General features: G+C 39.6%; 1 protein-coding gene across 1 annotated transcript in view; it reads right to left on the bottom strand.

The window, feature by feature from the left end:
- The window catches only part of VAT1L (vesicle amine transport 1-like), a 42,922-nt gene extending 26,862 nt beyond the window's left edge, over positions 1-16,060 (bottom strand). The window contains exons 1-4 of the mRNA XM_010006244.1: positions 16,047-16,060; positions 14,304-14,433; positions 10,187-10,402; positions 1,222-1,364 (exon numbers count right to left, since the gene is read on the bottom strand). Of these exons, the coding sequence (XP_010004546.1) occupies positions 1,222-1,364; positions 10,187-10,402; positions 14,304-14,433; positions 16,047-16,060 (503 nt within the window). The remainder of the gene's footprint in view (positions 1-1,221; positions 1,365-10,186; positions 10,403-14,303; positions 14,434-16,046) is intronic.
- Between the last annotated feature and the right edge of the window lie 5,422 nt (positions 16,061-21,482).

Here is a 21,482-nt window from a genome sequence, read left to right as displayed (position 1 = left end):
CTGCTGAATCAAAGTTTGTAAAGCGGGGATTGCTAGAATTCAGTCTTTTGAGAGGCAGCAAAACATCAGGTATGTTTACTTCCCAGAGAGAAAGGCTATCAAAGTGCTGAAGAAATGTGCTGCAATTCTTCTGAGCTGTAACAAAATGGTAGGGGTGTCATCTGCTGGACAAGTCCTGTATCTTTTGGTGAAATTTCCCATATGGAAAAATCTTCCTTTGATATCACACATCCTTTGTGATTGATCATTTCAATTGTTCTCTTAAGCACTCTTGGGAGTGCTCCAGAAGCAGTAGCAAGACACCCTGCTTTCTCCTTCCAGACCAGTCTGGATTGCTAACAGCTGAGACAAAAGCTCCGCTACATACTGAAGACCTTCTGCGAGGGCTACTAACAGAACTTCCAAGACTTTACATGTCACCCTGAGGAACACTGACAGGAAGTCTGTCATCTGTACTACCTTGAGGTGTCCCTTTGAGAAGTTTCTTGCTCTATACTCCGCTTCATAATCTAGTATTTTGACAGATTCAAGATGAAGGGAGAACACTGTTCTTATTCATCTGACAAGTAAAATCAAAAAGACGTTTTTACTAAGATTTTCTTATCAGCTCTGAAGCTTTTTCACCTGCATCAACATCAGTATCTAAAAACAGCTAGAAAAATTGGAAAACAAAGTATTTGAAATAATTTAAATAGAAATGCACATGATGACTTCAAAAGGCAACAAGGCGATTCTAATCTAAAAGCAAACAAACAAAATCTAAGGATCTGAAATTAAAACAGACGTCATGTGCACCAATAGAAATCCTTGGCAGAGGATAAAACCCCAAGCAGATAGAAACACACCAGAGAACTCAATAACCCGGAATACTAACAGATCCACTAACAATATCTTACTCAGTGCATTAGTCTGCTACTGCATATGCAGATAATTGCAAAGTACATCCTTCTTTTAAGACCTTTATTCTTTTTCACTTAATTTACTTGGCTTACAACAGATGTCCAACTATGAACATGCACTAACAAAGCTTATGTTGGATATACAATATAGGGAGATACTTACTCTATTGTCCCTTGTAGTGGACAGATGGAATATCTGGACTAAATTACAGTTTTCAAATTCACAAATGTAATCTCTTTCCACAAATATGATCAGCCTAGTGTCTGTCATAGTATTTTACCAGATACAACACAACCCTTATTCAGGAAAACAAGAGATTACCTTTTAACTTCTTGAACATAGTCTGCATTTCTGTCAAACAGGTGAGTTACTGAGTCTTTGATTGCTTCATGTTTGAAAGATGAAGCTGTTCCAAAAACAGTAACATTTGGAATAGTCGAACAGAGCTGAGAAACAGCTTGACCCTGCAAACACATTATTATGTTAGTTCATTGATACAGAAATTGGTTGACAGATGTTCCAACTGCAAATTCACTCATGACACAGCAAAATCCAAGACCAAACAAGTGCAAGGACTTCCCAGACTAAGTTCTTGCCAGTGCAATGTAGCTCAGCCACAGAAAAAAAAAATGTATTTAAAATCAAAAGGATATTCTGAAGACAAAGCAACTGCAGGAATAAAAGTAATTTAATGTTTCAAAAATTGTGTTGGAATAGAGCTCTTGATCTTTTAACAAAAGCAGGGCAATTTAAGGGAAACAGCATCACCAGGACCACCAAAATTGATTACTCAAAGAGTTCTGGGAAATAAGTGACATTTGCTACTTGCATTCTAGTGCATCTCTCCCAGAGCTCTTGAGTAACCTCAGCAGTCCCCTTCACACTTCACACCCCAGAACAGTGTGTGTTGACTGCTTCCATATGTGATTCCAATCCTCTCTGCTCACAGGGAAGGTCTTGCAGCACCTGTTACCAAAACAGAATTTCTGGCAGATAATTAAAATGTACGTAGCTCCTCTGGTACTCAGATACAGTTTTTATGCTTCAAGTTTTTGCAGTCCTAATGCAGAAGGTGCAGTTTAGTCAGGCCCAGGACAACATGTGGACTACCATTCTCAAGCAATCCCATTTTCAGTGGGAGACAGCAAGACAGCATAACAAATACTGCATACTAAAGCAAATCTGGTTTACCTCTTTATCAATAACTACTATTGATTATTCAAAATGTAGGAATAGCCTTGAGTAACACTACCTTCAAAGGGGATAAAATGCCCTAGACTGTTTGTAGGATTGTCCTAGTGTATATTCCTCCTCCGCCTGGGCAGGAATCAAGTGGAGTCAATTAGATGCTATGTCAGTGTTTAGGCAGGACTTGGGGTGTTAGAGAAACTGTGCATTGAAAAGTCTTTGACTTTCCAGCTTCAGACCCCAGAAGACTTAACTTCTAAGTTTTAGCCACTAATTTCATGAGGCTTAGAGAAGAAGGGTAGCACTGCATAAACACTGAGCCATCTAGATTTCACAAAAATCCTAACAGGTCATCTTTTTACAACCCTGGGGTCTTACTCTTAACACACTAACAGATTGAAGACAGGCTTTTGGCAGCCACATTCTGCCTCTTGTAACCACACTATTCCACTGGAGCTATCATGGTTACATGGATTTGCCCAGAAGCAAGAAATTACACTGTCATTCTAAAAAACAATGTCCAAAAATGAAGCAGATTCTTACTTATATTTACAGCCAAAGGTTTTCATTTGTAAACTGTATGCATGACCAGTAAGACCATCCAGGGATAAACACACTTCTGTTCATTCCAACCAGAAATCCTGATTATTAGTATGTAAATACCAGTAATCAGTGCTTGGGTTTTATTTACAGTAGAATAATTAGATAACCCTGCATACCCTTGGGGTCTCAGCATCCTCACATATTTTGCTGAATGTAATTACTAGTGACAATCCTGTGAGCTGAATATTGCCAGAGAGGACAATATTACTGTTATTTATATATGGTGGCACCCAGAAGTTTCAGATTGGTTTCCTATTAGACAGTAAAAATCTACAGAGCAAGGCACAGTTTATGTAATCCCTGGGACAAATACCAATAGACAAAGAAGAGAGCAGGAGAAGGGATGCATTCTCACTCTCACTTTACAGATGAGAAATGGAATATCACAGCAAATTGGACGACAGGTCCTACAGCTCAGAGAAGCTTATAGCTGGACCCAGGTATCAATGCTGATTCATAGCTTGGTAATTCAATACCAAACATAAATGACCTTTTATTTTTAAAATCATCTACCTTTTTCCTGGGTTGGAATCCCTAATCTCTTAGAAATCATAGGAATCCATCCTTCCTTAACGGCCTCATCTCACAAGATCTAATGTCTTCTGGGAGCAGAAAAGGTTTCACTCTTCTCATACTACTTTTGTCTATTACCATGTCATCCTGAAGCCTCCACAAATATTGTAACATAAAATTACCAGAAAAAAAAATCTGTATTTTGTGTCTCTTCTTTTCCTAGTCATTTTCACTAGTGATCCTCTTTTCTCACTTTCTGCATGTCCCAGAAAACCATCACCCACAGGGATTTAGATAAGTCAGTATTTTATAGTCTATGCTGGTTGAGTGAAATTCTGACATTATTGATCTATTCTCAAAGTAGTTTTCTGCATTTTCAATCTAACTTGGGAAGATGAGGGACGAGTATATCCTGAATGATAAACAAAGGATGTTTAGGTCAAATATTAGAGTAGAAAACATGTTGATTTTTATCCGGCAGAAAATGATTTAACATTTAACAAACCAACAGTCAGATGACTAGGAGAAATGCACAAAAATCTGAGGATGTTCATCACCTATTTTCCTCCTGACTCAAACCTGTTAGTACACCCCTCACTCTCCCCACAGAGATAAGCTTATCTAAAATCTCAGATCAGAAAAATTTCCAGCTTCCTGTAGATATTTAAAAGCTAAACCTGACTCATATGACCAATACTTTTATAATTGGATGAATAACATCACTGAAGTACTTTGAGGCAACTCCACAAAGAATTCTTCTAGAGCTTTCTCTTAATTTAACATGAACTCTTACTTATTTTTGTGCACAGTATTCTTAGTATTAGTATTTCAGAAATCTTTGAATAAAGGTTGATATTGGATCTTTCATGCTTTCCACACCCAAACAAGAGAACTGAACTCAACCTATGAACCCAAACATTTCACTAATTTCTGTGGAATTTGATTAAGCTGCAAAACAGCACTGTGGCTATGCAAGTCACTCTTAAGTCTCTTTTCTAATCCCCCAAGTCATCTAGCTACCTCTGGATTAGTAGCTAGTGTTCAGAGTGCTATACATTTTAATTGCAAGTGTGTGAGGCCCCGGCGTTCGGAATGTTCATAGTTCACAGATGAAGTAGGCACAAAGGGTTTTCTGTGAAAGGGCAGGTGAGGTATCCATGCTGGCTCCTGTCCCACTGCACACTCTCACCCTTTTATTCTGCCTCCTCCTGCCTGGACAAAACCACATCACAATATCCCGAGGAAAAGGAGTCGGGAGTGGTAGCAGATGAGAAGCTCAACATGAGCCACGAGTGTGCACTGGAGCACACAGAGCAACTGCATCCTGGGCTGCATCAAAAGAAGTGTGGCCAGCAGGGTCAGGGAGAGGATTCTGCCCCTCTACTCTGCTCAGACCCCACCTCAAATACTGTGTGCAGTTCTGGTGTTCTCAGCACAGGAAAGACATGGAGCTGTTGGAGAAGGTCCAAAGAAGGGCCACGAAGATGGTCAATGGGCTGAAGCACCTCAGTTATAAAGACAGGCTGAGAGAGTTGGGGCTGTTCAGCCTGGAGAAGAGAAGGCTCTGGGGAGACCTTATAGCACCTTCCAGTGCCTGTAGGGGCTACAGGAAAACTGGGGAGGGGCTTTTTACCAGAGGGGGTAGTGATAGTACAAGGGGTAATGATTTTAAACTGAATGAGGGGAGATTTAGGTTAGACATCCAGGAGAAATTTTTCACCATGGGGATAGTAAGGTGCTGGAATAGGTTGCCCAGGGAAGTTGTGGAAGCCCCCTCCCTGGAGGGGAGGAATTAATAAATTGGATTAAAACATTTTGTGGAAATGAAGCATGTCTCCTAATACTGGATTTGACATAGCAGTCCTGTGTGTCTTTGGCTCCAAAGTCTGTTTGATGGGTCCCTTTTTCAAGGCATCCTGTCAATTTTTTAAACCAATGTGTTGAACCTAATCAACAGGTAGGATTATTACAGAATTTACTATAAGTGGTTATGCTTATAGCAGTTTTAGATACAGTAAAAGATTTCTATTCTTTACGTTCCCTTGTTTTAAAACACAATTTTAAACCTGCAGGATTGGAAACATCTCATACCAAGATCATCGCATAAAAACAGAAAGTTACATTTTTAGCAAGTAAAAGTGGAATAGCCTGCTCTCTGCATTTAAACAATTTGCAAGTTAAAAAAGAAAAAAAAAGAATTGACATTTAAATGTCAATATAGAAAGCACAAGAGAAGAAAACTTATTCTAATTAGCTCATTAATACTTATCAGTTTTGCTGGATGAAAGATGAATAATGGGTACATGGGTCAGTGAATTTCTGAAAGGGTCTGACCTATTGGCACATGCTAGACCTGAGTCTGATGTGCAAGCTGTTATAGATCAGTATACTTTCAGAAAATCACCTTTTTATGCTATTATGTAAGCTGAGCCCAGATTTATAGGAGAGAACAAACGGTCTAAAAGATACCACCCTGTAAAACTGCATCTATTAGAACCAATAGCATCAGTAAGAAATTACCATTTCTGTGATATATTTGCAGCCCAGAGGTGCTACAGCATTTTTTTAAAAAAACAACAACAACCAAAATCAGGCTTAATCTTGCACAAGAAACCTGTCTGGAACTGAACGTGAGGAGAATCCACATTTCCAAAGTGCTTTGATGGCACATAACTGTATCTGAAGGTGCTACACAACACAAACATAGGAATAAAACTGAAAGAGAAGACATCTACTAATCTCCTGGCACCAAGAAAAACTTTTCTCTGGTGTGAGAAGTCACATACACAACACTCCATCTCCTAAAGGTGTCATTTTTCCAAATGTAGCAGGGGAAATTGGAAACCAAGCACTAAGGTGAACATTGCAGAGTGAACAAACTAAAATTCAATTCTTGAACAACTAGAAGGCAGCCCCTACTACACTCAGTGCACCACAAATAAGTTTTGGAAGTAAGAGAAGGGAAAAAAACCACACCATGAGATAATTATCGCTTTTACCCTGAAAACATCTTATTTTCTGCAACAGCTACCAGGGTGGGTTTTTTCCTACCCCCTTGCAAAATCATGCAGCTGAGGTGCATCCAAAAATGAGGGCTGAATCTCTGTTTGGTTTAAATCCACTTCACTTCAGTGGAGCTGCAGCAACAGACCCCAGCCACGATCCTCACCTGGAGAATACCAGCTCCATCTGGAAAGGCAGAGCAGCCAGAGAAGAGTTAAGTACTGCCCGTGTGTGACATAACACAGCAGGGGTTTCAGGGAAATGACAAGTCCTCTGGGAAGTGCCAGGCTTCCAGAGGCAAAAACAAAGGCCTTCAGAGGCTGCAGGCTGCTTTGGTCAGGAAAAGAACTGCTCGTGTATGACTAGCCAGGCTTTTGTGTTTGACTAACAGATTAGCTCGGAAGCAGTGTCTGGAAACAGACTGATGCACAGGAACTCTCCCAAGCTGCTGAGGGAGCACATCCATTGCTTCAGAGATGTTCAGCAGCACAGGGCAGCTCAGCCTCGAGATCCCCTGTCCAGATTTAACTGAGACAGCTTGGGTACTTCAAGCAGCCTACACTTTGTTACACAGATCTCTGTGTAAGCTGATTTATTCCCTTCCTTGGCTGCTGGAAATGAAATACGAGGAAAGCACTTGGGGTGTATTCATCAAGTGCAGAACAGCTACGATCTGCTAAGAGGAAAATGATAAAGATTTCAGCAAAGTAGTAAATATTAATTGTCTAGCATGCTGGCCAGGATCATCAGAAGACCAGAGTAAATTCTAATTATTCATATTCAAGAAGGACTGACTTAAACACAGGAGTGCTATTTAATGTGCTCCAACCTGCTAAGTGCAGATAGACCTAAATTCAGTCTACCCATACAATGTTTGAAAGGATCAAGGATACTGTGAAAGCTACTTTAAAAGGCTCTGGCTTTTATACCAGCTTACTGCTGCTTTCCTGCTAACCAGCTCAGAGTCCAGGAAATACGCATGTATCTACCTGGATCAGTGTCTGTAGGATGACCAAATGAAACAGACATCTGACCTCACAAAAAAGGGGCATGAACTAGCAAACCTGCTTTCAGCCTGAAAAATACAGGCTAAGGAGAGATTTTATTTGGAGCTTGTTCTAGCCATAAACACACATCCGTCCTACCAAAGCACTCTGAAAGAAATGCCTCAAGAGGAAAGAACAGCTAATTTTAATTAATGGACAACTTCAGCTGGAAATTGAGAAATATTTCTCACCAAGAGACAAAGCAGAGAGAATTTGAAATGATAAACACACAGTTACTTGTTTTGTAAAAAGTTTTATAATTCTCTTGAGAGAGTTCCTATATGCTGCCTGCAATAGTGGGTGACTAGAGTTACTAAGGAGTGCCATTTCTTTGTCAGATAAAATATCACCACTTCAGTGATTCAGTTTGGAACACATCCTCAAATATTTGCAATTTATGCAGAAGAGGCACAATAAAAAAGAGGGCTCCTGCCAAGCAGTAACCAATCCTGCCAGGATGACCTAAATCTGTTGCCAAGTCAGATTTACCCTTCAAATTCAAACATGAGAGCTGCATCTGTAACTTGCTCTGCTTGCACTTCCTCTGGTGCTGAGCCTAAAAGGGAAGGTCAGATCACAGCTTCAAGATAGCAATTGATGCTCCTGCATGGAAGGCAGCTTAATTTTAGCATCTGTAAGATTGAAATACTAAAGAACTAGCTAATAATTCTGTCTTGTGTCTGAAGGGTTAAGTGATGAAATTGAAGTGTTTACACAATCTTGGTAAGTGACCAAAGCTCTGTGCTCTAGATATTCAGAATAGGAAGTACATAAAGTGCAAACAAATAAGCAAATAGGCATAATGGCTGTCTCTTACAAATCTAGAATCCCTGAAGTAATTAATTTTCCAGGTAGATACCACAGAGATATAGACTGGGTTTATTGAAGCTAGAAGAGAAGAGCCTAAGGTTTTTTGCTTTGGTTTTGTTGGGGGTTTTTATTATTTTTTTAAAATACAATAGTCCTGTATCTGTACTAATTAACCAATCTGGGATACAGTTTACAAGTTCACATTTTAGAAGCAACTTCATAATCTCATACAAGCCTCTGCTGTGACTTGCACTGAATGCACTGACTTAAACAGTCTTTATTTTAAAGAAGTAATTTGTTCATACAGCAGATCAGTCCCAGCAGGGTACATGCTACTGCTCAGTTTTCTCAGTGTATTTTCTTCAATTTTCTTCACTTGAAAAAAAGACGGGGGAGTACATTTGTGAAGGGAGCCACTCTACCATTGTCTTACAGTGATTTCAAACATTAATTACAGCATTTTACAGTTAAGATAGGCAATGTGTGTCCTACAGTAAGTCATGTGTTCTTGCAAACTCATATTTCTGAGCATAATTTTGATGTATGGTAACGGGAAGTTTTTGAAGTTCAGTGTTAGCTGACTTTCTCGTTATTTTAGCAACCAGTTCAGGACACCTAAGTATTTCCACAGCCTTAAGCATTTAAATTCCATTTATATTACACATTTATATAATTTGCTAATTATCTATATGTCCTGCTACTTAATATAACAGCGTAAGCAGAAGCGTTAAGCGTCTTGCCAAACAGCAGTCTGAAAGAGAGTGTATGACAACCCTTGCCCTGGTTAGATCTTGGTCAGTAGCAGCTCAAGCAATGATAGCAGGATGCTTTGCAAGGTATCAGTTCTCTTTCAAGTCTGACTGAATCAAGCAATAAAACTGTGAGCCTGTACCATGTTCTCCTAGAAAGCCTCTGTAATTTCTCTAGCCTACTTCACTGTCCAGGTTGAGAGCTGAGAGACAGTCTCTGTTTAGCATCCCTATCTGCAGAGACAGAGTCCAACTTGGCTGTTCTTCCTGCATCTCTGGTCTTTCCCTTGGCAACTCTAACTGCTTAGCAGGTGATGGATCTGGTTTCTCCTTGTTCTCCTGGCAGCCAACCAGGACTCATCCTTCTCTAGGTCCACAAGCAGCCACAGCAGAGGACCAGTCAAAAGCTTCTCATTGAGCATCTGAGATGAAAGAGGGAAAGCCAGCAGCTCCTTACAGGAACAGTCCAGCACAGAGGTTGGGCACTAGTGAAGAAGACTATGTGAGAGTTGGTAGAGCATTAATAGTGCTTCAGGAAGAGGAGGAAGAAATAGCAGAAGACAGTGAGGTTAGAAAGACGAAAAGAGAAAGAAATAAAGAAATTTAACAAGGACACTTATCTTAATTGGAAGTTCATTTTCTCAAGATACATGCATATGTGCAGGGATTGCTTTTGGGTGTTTTGCTAATTCTGTATGCTCAGCCTGGGTATGTATGCTGCCAGCCGGGCAAATGGCCCTCCAGCTAAAGCTGAGCCTTTGATTCCTGTAGAATATACACTCTCCCTAAATGTGTGGCATCATGTTGCTTTAGCAGTCCTAAATTCCACATGAAAAGATTTCATATTAAAGAACAATAAAGTCAGCCATAACGCTCTAGGTTGTACTGTGCCAAAGCATAATACGATTATAAATTCCATTCATTTAAAGAAGTATTCCAAGAGGGCCATTTACTGCAAGTAGGATTATCGTTAGCTAAAAATACTTGGTACAGTGAACTCATGAATTTACTCCTTTGATTACAGCCTTCTTTTAAATGAAAACCTGAGAGAAGGTCTAAGGGCACAGAAGTAGGGATAAGGTGTTTGGGGCTGCCGACCAGCCCTCAGTAGACAACAGAATAGTAGTTTAGCATAAATAGGCATAACAGGAAAACAGAACAGGTACTCTAATATGAAAGACTGTTCTCAGCTCATAAAATCTGTCTTATGGAAAACAACAGCATCATTTCAAACGTAAACAAACTCCCCTGTCAGCATCTTAGATTTTGCACAAGCTTAGAGATTGTCCAATGGTTTCTGGTTCATTTCAGAAACTGAGATGCAGACTGCTTCAGTCACTTGGTGACAGGAAGGTAAGAAAAGTTCCAACTTACCACTCCACCTCCTGCTGAGTGAACCAGCACAGACATGCCTTCTCTTAGGTTAGCAACTTCAAAGAGCATCATGTAGGCAGTTACAAAGTTCATGGGAAATGCAGCAGCTTCAGAAAAACTCATGTCATCTGGGATCTTGTAGACGAATTCTACTGGGGTACACACTACTTCAGCCCATGCATTGTAGTTTACAAAAGCCATGACTCTGTCTCCAATCTACAAAAAAAGGAAGAAAACAGCATTGAGGAGATGGCTGCAATTGAGATTCGAGAGAGCAACTTGTAAAACCTGCAGCTCTTCTGTTCAAGATATGTGTCATGGACTGTGAAGATAACAGTGTTCCATATCTTTGGCAAAATAGCACTTAAGCTGCCCAGCTTTGGGATTCTGCCATTTTTAAATTGTATTTATTTAAAAAGCTGAATTTAACAAAAAGCCACCTCTTCTTTTTTTGCTACACTGCTTCTCCAATGAAGCAGTTTTCCATCACCACTACTACAGACCATCTTTTGCTAACAGAGCTCCTAAATAACAAGTGGGCCTGTAAACAGTGAAAACAGCATTCTTACTACTAACCAGGAAATTTGCTCACATATCAGTGAGATGCACAGAACAAACAAAACTACACCTAAGATAATTTTCACTTTGCTTCCTCAGTCTTCACAATAATTTAGAGCTCCTTTTCCTCTCTGTGGACTGAGAACAGGAGGCCTTGTACTATGGTGCACAGAGACCATTAAAGAGTTTGGAAAGCTCTCATTTAGAAGATAACACTATCTGTATCCACTCTCTGTTTTTGTTATCTTAATAACTGTTTCTACTAATAAATTTCCATGATTGTCATCTCTACACTCACTCATAGGAGTAAAAGCTGATCCTGCACCTTCAAATAAGACACCTTAAACATCAAAAATACACCTCTGGATTCTGAGGCACTACTAAGCCTACAAAGTGAATCTGAGAAGATCTAAAGGAGCAATGAACTGTCATCTTTGAATGCAAATTTTCTGTACAAAATTTCTTTGAAAAAATATATAGTAGCAAAAGGGTATTTACTATAGAGATTTAAACATTTTATGTCAATATCAGCTACCGTTGGCTGTTCCTAGGAACATTTCAGAAGGCCAGGCACATCAAATTCGTATGTTTGTGTAACAGCCTTCGTTGTAGCTTCAGGTTTCTAAAATAGAGATAGTGACTCCCCATAGACAGATAATAGTAATAACAAGGCAACTGGAGCTGAGGGGGTCCTGCAAGGGTACAACCAGACTTGGAAATCAACACTCACATAAAAGTAGAAATTGGTCTAGTGGTGCTACAAGGGAGAGTGACAATGAGCAAACATCTGGCCAATATATTTTAAAAGCTTCATATGCATGACTCTTACACACTCAGCCCATATGCATCTTTCACCATGTTTTGGATCTCTTTGCCTTTCTATAATACAGCTACAAAACCAGCATCCTTAAGCATGGAAGGAGCTCTTCAGCAGACCTACAGTATAACTAATAAGGCAGGAATAGCATCGAACTTCAGACCTTCGTGTTTTAACTAAAACTAAGAGCAGCTGTCCCTCTCAAACACCTCTGCTTATCTGCCTGATATTCTCGATCTTACATTCTGCTAATACCCACTAATGCTTTAGAAATACTACAGGTTATTCTTGGACTATTTCATTTATATTCTATAGCAATGGAGTAAAGCACAATGCTTTTACTTCCAGGAAAACATTTATAGCACAAGAACATTTTGGTCTCCTAAGTACTTGTCATCACTTTGGCTTTGGGATATTGTGGGTTTGCTAAAAGCTAAAGGTGCTGCTGACAGATCTGAAGGGTTTGACTCTTTTAGAATGAGGATGCTGAAACAGAACTGTCATTCCAATTTCACCTAAATGCCTCCTCCTTTTGAAAAACACATTAAAATTAACAATGCCTCACTGGTAACCACTCTGTGGATCCCTGATGCTGTTAAAGAAGCATCTAAAATCTAGTCTTCTAGAAGTCCTTAGTGAAGATGTTAAGATGTCCTACTATTTCCTTGCAAATAAAAATAAATTATTACCAAAACAATGCAGAGAAGTACTTCTTGGTGATCCCAAATGTATTACTTAGTAGTAATAAATACCAGATTTTACTGCAAACACCATACAGAGCCTAGTCATCATGTCAGATAAGGCCTTAGCTCCTGAGAATCCTCCCCACAACTAAAGAGGAATCAGGCTCGATACATTTGAGCTCAGTAGAAATCAGCATTTTCTTGTAATGGGAGAAGGAACAGGTATTACACCACAATTCCATAAAAAGGCTTTCCTTCTGAGTAAAGTATGTTCTTACACTTTGCTGTCAAAATGAACTGCTGTTCAGTGCTGTCATTTGTCATACAAGAATGCAAGCACAGCAAATGAACACAATCAATGGCTGGCAGTATCTCAGGTAGTACCAGACTAAGGGCCAATAAGATATTTTTCCAAAGCATGAGATGCCCATAACTTCCACGTGACTTGAACTGGAAGAGATCTAGAAAGGGAAAGAAGGCCAAAAGATGTAGGGTGCAATCTTTGTCATTCCTGTCATCGCTGTGGACAGGGGTAACAGTGTATATCAGGGAGACAACAAGCATCTGGTGTGCTCCTATTCTCTGCAAGAAATCCATGAAGAAATTGAGAGAACCTCCTTGCATCTCCCTCATGGTACGTCCTCCTCATGATGAGCTCATACCTGTGCACAGCAGTTATTCTGAGTGTTACCTCTTCTTCTAGAGCACTCAAATGCTACCGTGGCTATGCAGGTTATATGCAAAAAACCAAAATGCCACGGCTTCTTTCAGTCTCAGGGAGTACACCAGAGCACAGACATATTCTATAGACAGAACAAAGGCATAACTTCAAAAGAGACCCAGTATATTCAGTCAGGTGCAATGTTATTCAAAAAGCACTATATGTTGTAGCTTCATGATGTTCTTTAAGCAAAAACTTTTACACTGATAATGCTGATCTAGAGCAGAGCCTTTCTATAGTCCTTTCATAGAATGGGGTGTAACTATAAAACAAAGATGCTAGACCGGAACAATTGAAGCAGTAGAGATACTGGAAGGTTATGACTTGGTTCAAGGCAGAGATGAGACAGAATAGGGAAGGTAGAGAAATGTCCTAAGCAGAGATCATCACTGAGACCCTACTAGAAACTATCTTTGTCATTGTCTCCACTTGACTGAGAAATTTTACAGCTCTTCTAGAAGAGCAAAAATTTAACCTTTCAATAAAAATGTTCTAAGTAATAGCCTTCTTAAGAACAAGATACAATAATAATTCAGAAAATGCAATTACTTGAGGATTTGAGTGACTTGGCAAATAGCTGAGATTGACATGCATTAACTCAGGTTTTATTTCAATTTTTTTCTAGCTACTAAGGAAATGAAGTGCAAGATTGGGGGGAATATAGATGTGTAACATAGATAATGGAATAGGAGGCAGGATAGAATGCTGTTTATGTGTAATAAGCAAGACCAAATTGTACATAACGCCAATCAGTTATAAAGCCAATCAGTTATACACTTTAACTATTTGTCATTTATCACTATTCTGTCAGGTGAAGTGGAACCTTTTCCTGAGTCATCAGGATAAGTAAGATACCCAGAATCAGGGTCCCAATTTCATCTGCATCTCATGACTTGGTTGTAAGAAGTAATGCTTATTGTAGACATGGGTCTCATTAACTCAGGATCAAAAGCTGAAACCAGAATTAGCAGCTTCTGGGCTTTGAGGAACAGAGCAATGATGACAGCAAACATGGCCACAAAAAGAAACTTGATCAATTTCTTTTACTTTCAAAAAAGCAAATCAGTCATGCTTTTAAGTTCCTATTTAGCCATCAGGATACGCACATGGCACAAGTGACTTTTCAGGAAGACTTTCAAGGAGATGACGGTGCTGGCTTTAGAAACTAATTCAAGAGGACATTGTCATGCTTGGGAAGCAGCAGAGAAAAATTGCCCTTTCAAATCTCAACAGGGTGGTGAATGTTGCTGTCACTGGCAGACTAGAAGAGATTAGGGACAACATACTCAGTGAACTGGTGATTATTTACTCTTGCTCTGAAAATAAAGAAAATATTACCTCAAATCCTTTCACACTATCTCCGAGAGCTTCTACAATTCCAGAGCATTCAAACCCAGGAACAAGTGGTGTCTTGGGAGGGTTGTCAATGTTCCCCTGTCGCACCATCAAATCAATAAAGTTCAAGCCACTGTAAAACAGGAAAAAATAAAATAAAATAAAATAAAAAATCAAGACTATTACCATAGATCAAAGCAGAGGAGGAAAACTTGACCTGAGTGATGGGAAAGCTAGAAAACTCCAGGGCAGCATTAAAAAGCTGGGCTCCACAGCACAAGAGGGACCCAGCAGACATTCACATCCATCATGTGTGGAACTGACCCATTTTACACTGAGCTGGACTAGCCTCCCACAGAAGGATACACATGCAGGGCAACCACATCTGTTGTTAGTCCCAAAACTTACAAGACTGTTTAGAAATCCACAATGGGCATTTAAAAATTCAGTATAGTGAAACATTATGATTTCTATTAATTCATTACTAGTTGGCAAGTAAACCCAGTTCAGTTTAAGAAGAAAACCCCAAACCTCACACATTATAGATGTTTTAAACAAAGAGCAACTTGCTGGAACTGTCTTAACCTCTGATGTGACTCCAGGAATGAATTGTGCACATCCCAGGCAGGAATTCAGACTTTGACATGAGCTTACTAACTATCAGATAGGCTGTAGTGTTAAAACTGTTCCTCCTGGATCACTTTTGTATAGTTTTGCAAAGGTTATTAGGTCTTTGGAGACTGCAGAGCTGCTGCTCAGAAAAAAAATATGGATCTTCTCCAGTAGTCTTAGTTTTGCAGAAATTTTGAAGCACCTTCACTTTGTCTTTTATATGCTATCTAACTTTATCAAATAAAATGTTGTGGTTTTCTAGGCAGCCAAAAAAAACCCCAAACAACCAGAAAACACCAACCAAAAGAGGTACAGCTTATCTACTACCTGCATATACTGATTACTGGCACAAATGCCATAGTTAAAACTTCTGAAACTCCTAACTAGCTAAAACAATCTTCAGCATTAATCCATTGTTCTAAAGCACAGACCTGTATTTATTTTTAACTGAAATTGCTACATACTAACTCCCCTCCACTTACGCATTTGATACAAGCAACGGCGTGGATACGAAATTACTGATGTCCACAAATATTTATAAGATGGAGCTTTAGTCAGACACTAATCAAGACACAAACAGATGGAACAGACCCAACAGACAGAACAGACAGAGTAGACACACAGCATGAGCAGGAACACAAGACAGCATTCATGAAATGTAGGTCACTGAAGGGGGGAAAAAAAAATGAAATTCCACCAAATGTAAATATTTGTAATTATGGTGGAGGGTTTAAGAGGAATCTGAACCCACACTAATAGCTTTCTCAAAGCAAGATTACAGATTATTTTTTAAAAACATGACTTTGACAATCTAGCTTGACAAACTCAGGAGAAAAATTAAAAATAAAAACCTAACTAACCAAACAAAACCCTAACATGCTCATTTAGAAAGTTCATAACATTAACCATAGGGAGGCTAGGAGGGTGTTGGCACATTTTAGTTGGGAACTTTGAAACTATTTTGGAAAGGTGATTTATTATGCAGTGGGTAAGACTGCATCCTTCATCACCACTGTAACATTGATAATGAAAGAGGAACTCCAAATAACCAAGGGCCTGCAAGGCAGTTTGGAAAGAAAGGAAAAAAAAAAGATAAAAGCCAAACCACCACAAAACCAAAATCCCACAACATACATGGTGGCAACCATTGTTCGTGTACATTAACTTCAGTGATTGCTTGAACACATCTTTCCACACTGAGCATTTTACAAAAAGCCGGATTTTTCTATGTTGCTCCAAGATGGAGCAGCTGGAAGCAGAACCATAAGGCAGAAATCTGGGTAGGAATGACTTGTGATGTCACAAGCAGGCAACAAGTAGACAGATGGACATGGCAAAGACCACACCTAGTTGATAGTGACTGCAACTACAAATACATTATTGCAGCTCTTTCTAGAAACATTTTTATGGAATAACTTTTCAGACAATTTTTTAAAGCACATATACTCAGTTTTGCATCTAACAACATAATACTGACAATTCCTTTCTGTTCTTGTTCCATTTCTCTCTCCTCTGTCTTTATTCTCGAAAAAGGCAGAAGTATTACATAAAATAGGACGTTCATCTCTATTCCAATGAGCTTACAACACTTGATACAAGAACAGGTGCAATAAAGAGAACAAACTACACAAGGTACATAATATACAAGTCACATGTTTTTATCATTTTAATTACTAGCTGGAACAGAGTGTTTATCAGCATTTCTAATAATTTCCAGTCACTTGCCAGAGATTCTTCTTCATTCGTTTGATCTTTAATCTCTTATATGTCATATTGCTTGTCACATTGCAGTTACATGCATTTGTTTCCCTTTTTCTCCACTTTCAAATAAGAACAGAAATAAGTTGTTTTATTTTACCTGCCAAATGTAAACAATCTTTATCAACACAAATAGAACTGAAAGCACAATTACATTATATGATAAAACCATATTATTATTTTTTTAAAATTTTAAAAGTAGTATTAGTAACTACCTTCGAGACTCCAAACCTCATCAAGTCCTTCATTGAGATTTAACCTACTGCAGGCAAAGGAAAAGGAAAAGGAAAGTTTGGCTGCCCAGAACACCACAAGAAATTATGTCTCCTGAAGAATGATAGTTTTGGAGAATAAACACAATTTATTTCTCCTATCTGTGCAAACCAACATAGCCTGCACTGGGGTGTAGCCAAAGAAAGTGACTCCTAAACTCCTAAAGTTAGGGCATATGCAGAGGAAGACATGTAAATACAAAGTGATCCAGTGACATAAAGTACACAATTTCTTTCAGTCATGTGTTTTTAATCCTAAATCAAGAGCTGGATGCAAATGAAGATAGGGAAGGATATGAATTACCAAGATCAACACATTGACACAGAGGTTCTGCAAGGCCCTTTCTGTGAAAGAGCAGGGGGGGTTGGACTAGATGATCTTTTGAGGTCCCTTCCAACCCCTAGTATTCTATGATTCTATGATATCAGTGTGACCTACATAGACTCAATTACTTGTGCATCTCTGGAAGAAGAGTTTGTCAAACATAGAAGTGTCTTTGAATCTAACTTTCTAAGTCTGCAATGCTCTGCCTTAAAATCAATTTTGAGGATCTTGAATATTATTTTCTATATTTGTGGTTTAGATATGCTGCATTTTTTTTATTATTTTTATTTTTTCTTAAAGTATGGAAAGTCGTGCAGATAGCAAGCTGTATCCCAGGCTTCTTTCACCATCAGACCAGCGATGGTCAACTTGGTTCTCCTTGCTCTGTCCCATGCACTCAAGGATGCCCAACATCTTCTAATGCAAAATATCAAATCACGCAGACCATCCTTCACACTTCCGTTTGCAGAGGTGCTAATTTTGATCTGTCTTATTTCACTATAAAGCTCCACTGAAATTAACTACTGAAGTGAATGAAATACAACTGAGGAAATAAGGGGCTCAGTGAGTTTTACATTCTTAAAATCCTTCTCTTATACTTGGCCAGAAAATTGCCTGACAATCTTTAAAAAAATCCGAAAAAGTAAAAAGGTTTCAGATGGTCAGATCTCATGCTTTTTATCCAGAAAGACCCACAGCACATGAACAAGACTGCTTCTAAGGACAAAAAAATCGATACACTCTCTGCTACTCTGCTATACTCTGGGTTTCTTTTATTTGCAACCAGTTTTTAAGACACTTACCTCACAATCAGAAGGGTCACTTCTCCCTCATTTCTCATGACACACATGTAGTGTAACAAGGAAGAAATAATTATAACAAAGAAAACGGGTAAAACCAGGACGTAATTACAGGACAGCTTTCCTGATTCACAAATTGTATCTGAAATACTGCTTTGGTTTGTTTAATGTCTAGTCTTGTTGTATCAATTACTATATACTTGTCTAATCTTTCAAGCAATATGTATACTAGTATTCTGCAGATTGCAAATTACAATACAAACAATACAGCAATTTCAACCACTCTGTTATCAATCAAAAATTGTTTGAGGAAGTGTGCAGAAGCTGTGACTCAGCTTGGACATCGATGGCTGCTCCATTTCTTAGTCACTGAATGAGGCTAACACATGACTCATCTCAGCTGACACATTTTCAATTGGATCATTGATATTCCAAACCTTAAAAAGAATTATTCATCTGGCTTAGTGTTAATAGCAACATATCCTCCATCTCTTCCATTTATAGTACCATACTACAAAATGTATACATATGATTTAACTGGTGTATATATGTGATTCAAATGGTTTGTCCCACAGTAAAAGCAGAGACTATGTAGAACTTGCACTTTTTACTAATATGTACTATTTATCATGCATACATGCATTCTTCTTAAAATACTTTTTCTCCACAAGCTGATGGAGAAAAATAATCATCCTCGATAATGACGGTCAACTAAAAAACTGATTCAACTAAAACCATTATTTGTTATCAATGTGTCTTATCAGCACAGCCCATCTCTGGCATGTATTAACATGTGCACATTGCACTGCCCAAAGCCAACAAATTTTTCTCACTCAGTCTCCCAGACTAGACTACAAGTCCGTCATCATCCTGATCAATCTTCTGTATTTACAGACTCGAGTCAAGAAGATCAGCAAATCGATTTTGCCTTGTTTGGAAGCACACTTGGGTGACCTGATCCTATTTCAGCCCTATGGCCATTTACAGCCAGGAATGACAAGCAGATGCTGTGCAGCTTTCAGGCTCCTCTGGCATGAAAGGGAAGCTTCCAAAACACACATAGTATTGTGCAGCCTGGCAGGAACTATGGAGCAGCTGAACGGGTTTACTGATGTCAAATAGCAGGCATGGAACCTGCACAGCTCACTAATGATAATGCAACCCTGGAAAGCAACTGTAGGAGTAGCACAGCTTGATTTTCCTATTTTACAGCTAAGTGTTCCTTTGCAGGTAACTTGCTATTTCTGATACGCACGCATCTACTGCTTTGATGAAAGTGGAATTCATATAGGCACTGGAGAGTACTGTAAACTGCCCAGGCTTAGTTTGAAGGAGCATGTCCACATGCTCAGAACATTTTAGGGTTTGCATGTTAAACTTGTATTAATTCAATTGCTGGGGGGGGGGGGGGGGAAGTGTCACTCCAAAAACAATATGGCCTATTCTCAAATGGAATTGCAACCTTGCTTGATGGCAAAATGAGCTACCCAGCAGCTACTATGCTACCATTATTTCTTCTGTTCACCTACCATGGAATCTCTCGTATTTCCCATTGCTACTAGTAGGAGAAAAAAAAATAAATAAAAAAGCAGCAAGTGAGAATGCAAGATCTCTCAGCCCTTCATTTATTAGCCCTCATTCATATTGATGGATATCACCATTTTTCACAGGCAACACCTCAGGGTGGGAGGAAATACCCTCACAGGTCACAAACCTATGATCCTTTTAAGTACAGGATGGAAAGCCCAGAGTGTGCGCAGGCCCGGACATTCAGTTACATGAACCTGCCAAGATGTTCAAAGATCTGAGGCACAGCCAGTGGATACATTGTTCTAAACAAGCTCACTGGCCTATACCAGTATTTTTGTAAAGCAGTTACTCCTAAAATAAACAACTTGGCTTTCACCTTGGAATTATCTTCCGGAAGCAGCAGGTTTTTGCACAGCAGAAGACAACAACAGATAAATCCCTGCCTGGGCAAAATTGTTTTGGTCTTTGGTCCACATCTCAAGTTGTGTAATAAAATCCTAATGTTGCTTCTGTCCCTTAAAAAAAATAGTCCTGTTCTTTTGAAGGAACATGTGCACTAAGAAGGAGCTATCTAGGAAGAACAGTCTGCTCCAATCGTCCGGGGGAAAAAATTTGCCTTCTAGGAAAGCTCGTTTCAGGATGCTACCAGATGGGGGGGAAGTGTCACTCCAAAAACAATATGGCCTATTCTCAAATGGAATTGCAACCTTGCTTGATGGCAAAATGAGCTACCCAGCAGCTACTATGCTACCATTATTTCTTCTGTTCACCTACCATGGAATCTCTCGTATTTCCCATTGCTACTAGTAGGAGAAAAAAAAAATAAATAAAAAAGCAGCAAGTGAGAATGCAAGATCTCTCAGCCCTTCATTTATTAGCCCTCATTCATATTGATGGATATCACCATTTTTCACAGGCAACACCTCAGGGTGGGAGGAAATACCCTCACAGGTCACAAACCTATGATCCTTTTAAGTACAGGATGGAAAGCCCAGAGTGTGCGCAGGCCCGGACATTCAGTTACATGAACCTGCCAAGATGTTCAAAGATCTGAGGCACAGCCAGTGGATACATTGTTCTAAACAAGCTCACTGGCCTATACCAGTATTTTTGTAAAGCAGTTACTCCTAAAATAAACAACTTGGCTTTCACCTTGGAATTATCTTCCGGAAGCAGCAGGTTTTTGCACAGCAGAAGACAACAACAGATAAATCCCTGCCTGGGCAAAATTGTTTTGGTCTTTGGTCCACATCTCAAGTTGTGTAATAAAATCCTAATGTTGCTTCTGTCCCTTAAAAAAAATAGTCCTGTTCTTTTGAAGGAACATGTGCACTAAGAAGGAGCTATCTAGGAAGAACAGTCTGCTCCAATCGTCCGGGGGAAAAAATTTGCCTTCTAGGAAAGCTCGTTTCAGGATGCTACCAGATTGCTAGCTACTCGTCAACTAGGCACAGCAAGGAAACACTGGTAAATTACCCTCAGCCCCAGCTACACTGTCACCTCAGCTCCGAAGAAAAATGATGATGACTGAAGTAAGTGATTCCTAGGAAAAAAATAACAGGTAGGACCAGACGGGAAGAGACAGGTGCTGAGCAACACACACATTCTCAGAAAGAAAACACAACGAACCCGAACACAGTCGGCCAGCTTTTTCCCCCCCGTTTCTCCCTGTCGGTACCGTGAAAAATCAACGACAATTTGTTTTCCCCTTCATAGCCGCTGCTGACAGCACACACACCCCCGGCGCTGCTCCGTGCCCGCCGTGTGCCCAGCGACCCGGAGCTCAGCCGTGGCCCCGGGGGAGGCTTCCCAGGCGCAGCCCGGGAACAGACGGTGCCGGGGCAGCGGGGCAGCGGCTGCAGAGGCTGCTCGGAGCGGGGTTCCC

Source organism: Chaetura pelagica, unplaced genomic scaffold (genome assembly GCF_000747805.2).
Source record: "Chaetura pelagica isolate M959 unplaced genomic scaffold, ChaPel_1.0 scaffold139, whole genome shotgun sequence".
In the NCBI taxonomy this organism is placed as follows: domain Eukaryota; kingdom Metazoa; phylum Chordata; class Aves; order Apodiformes; family Apodidae; genus Chaetura; species Chaetura pelagica.
This window is presented reverse-complemented; position numbering and strand designations above follow the sequence as displayed.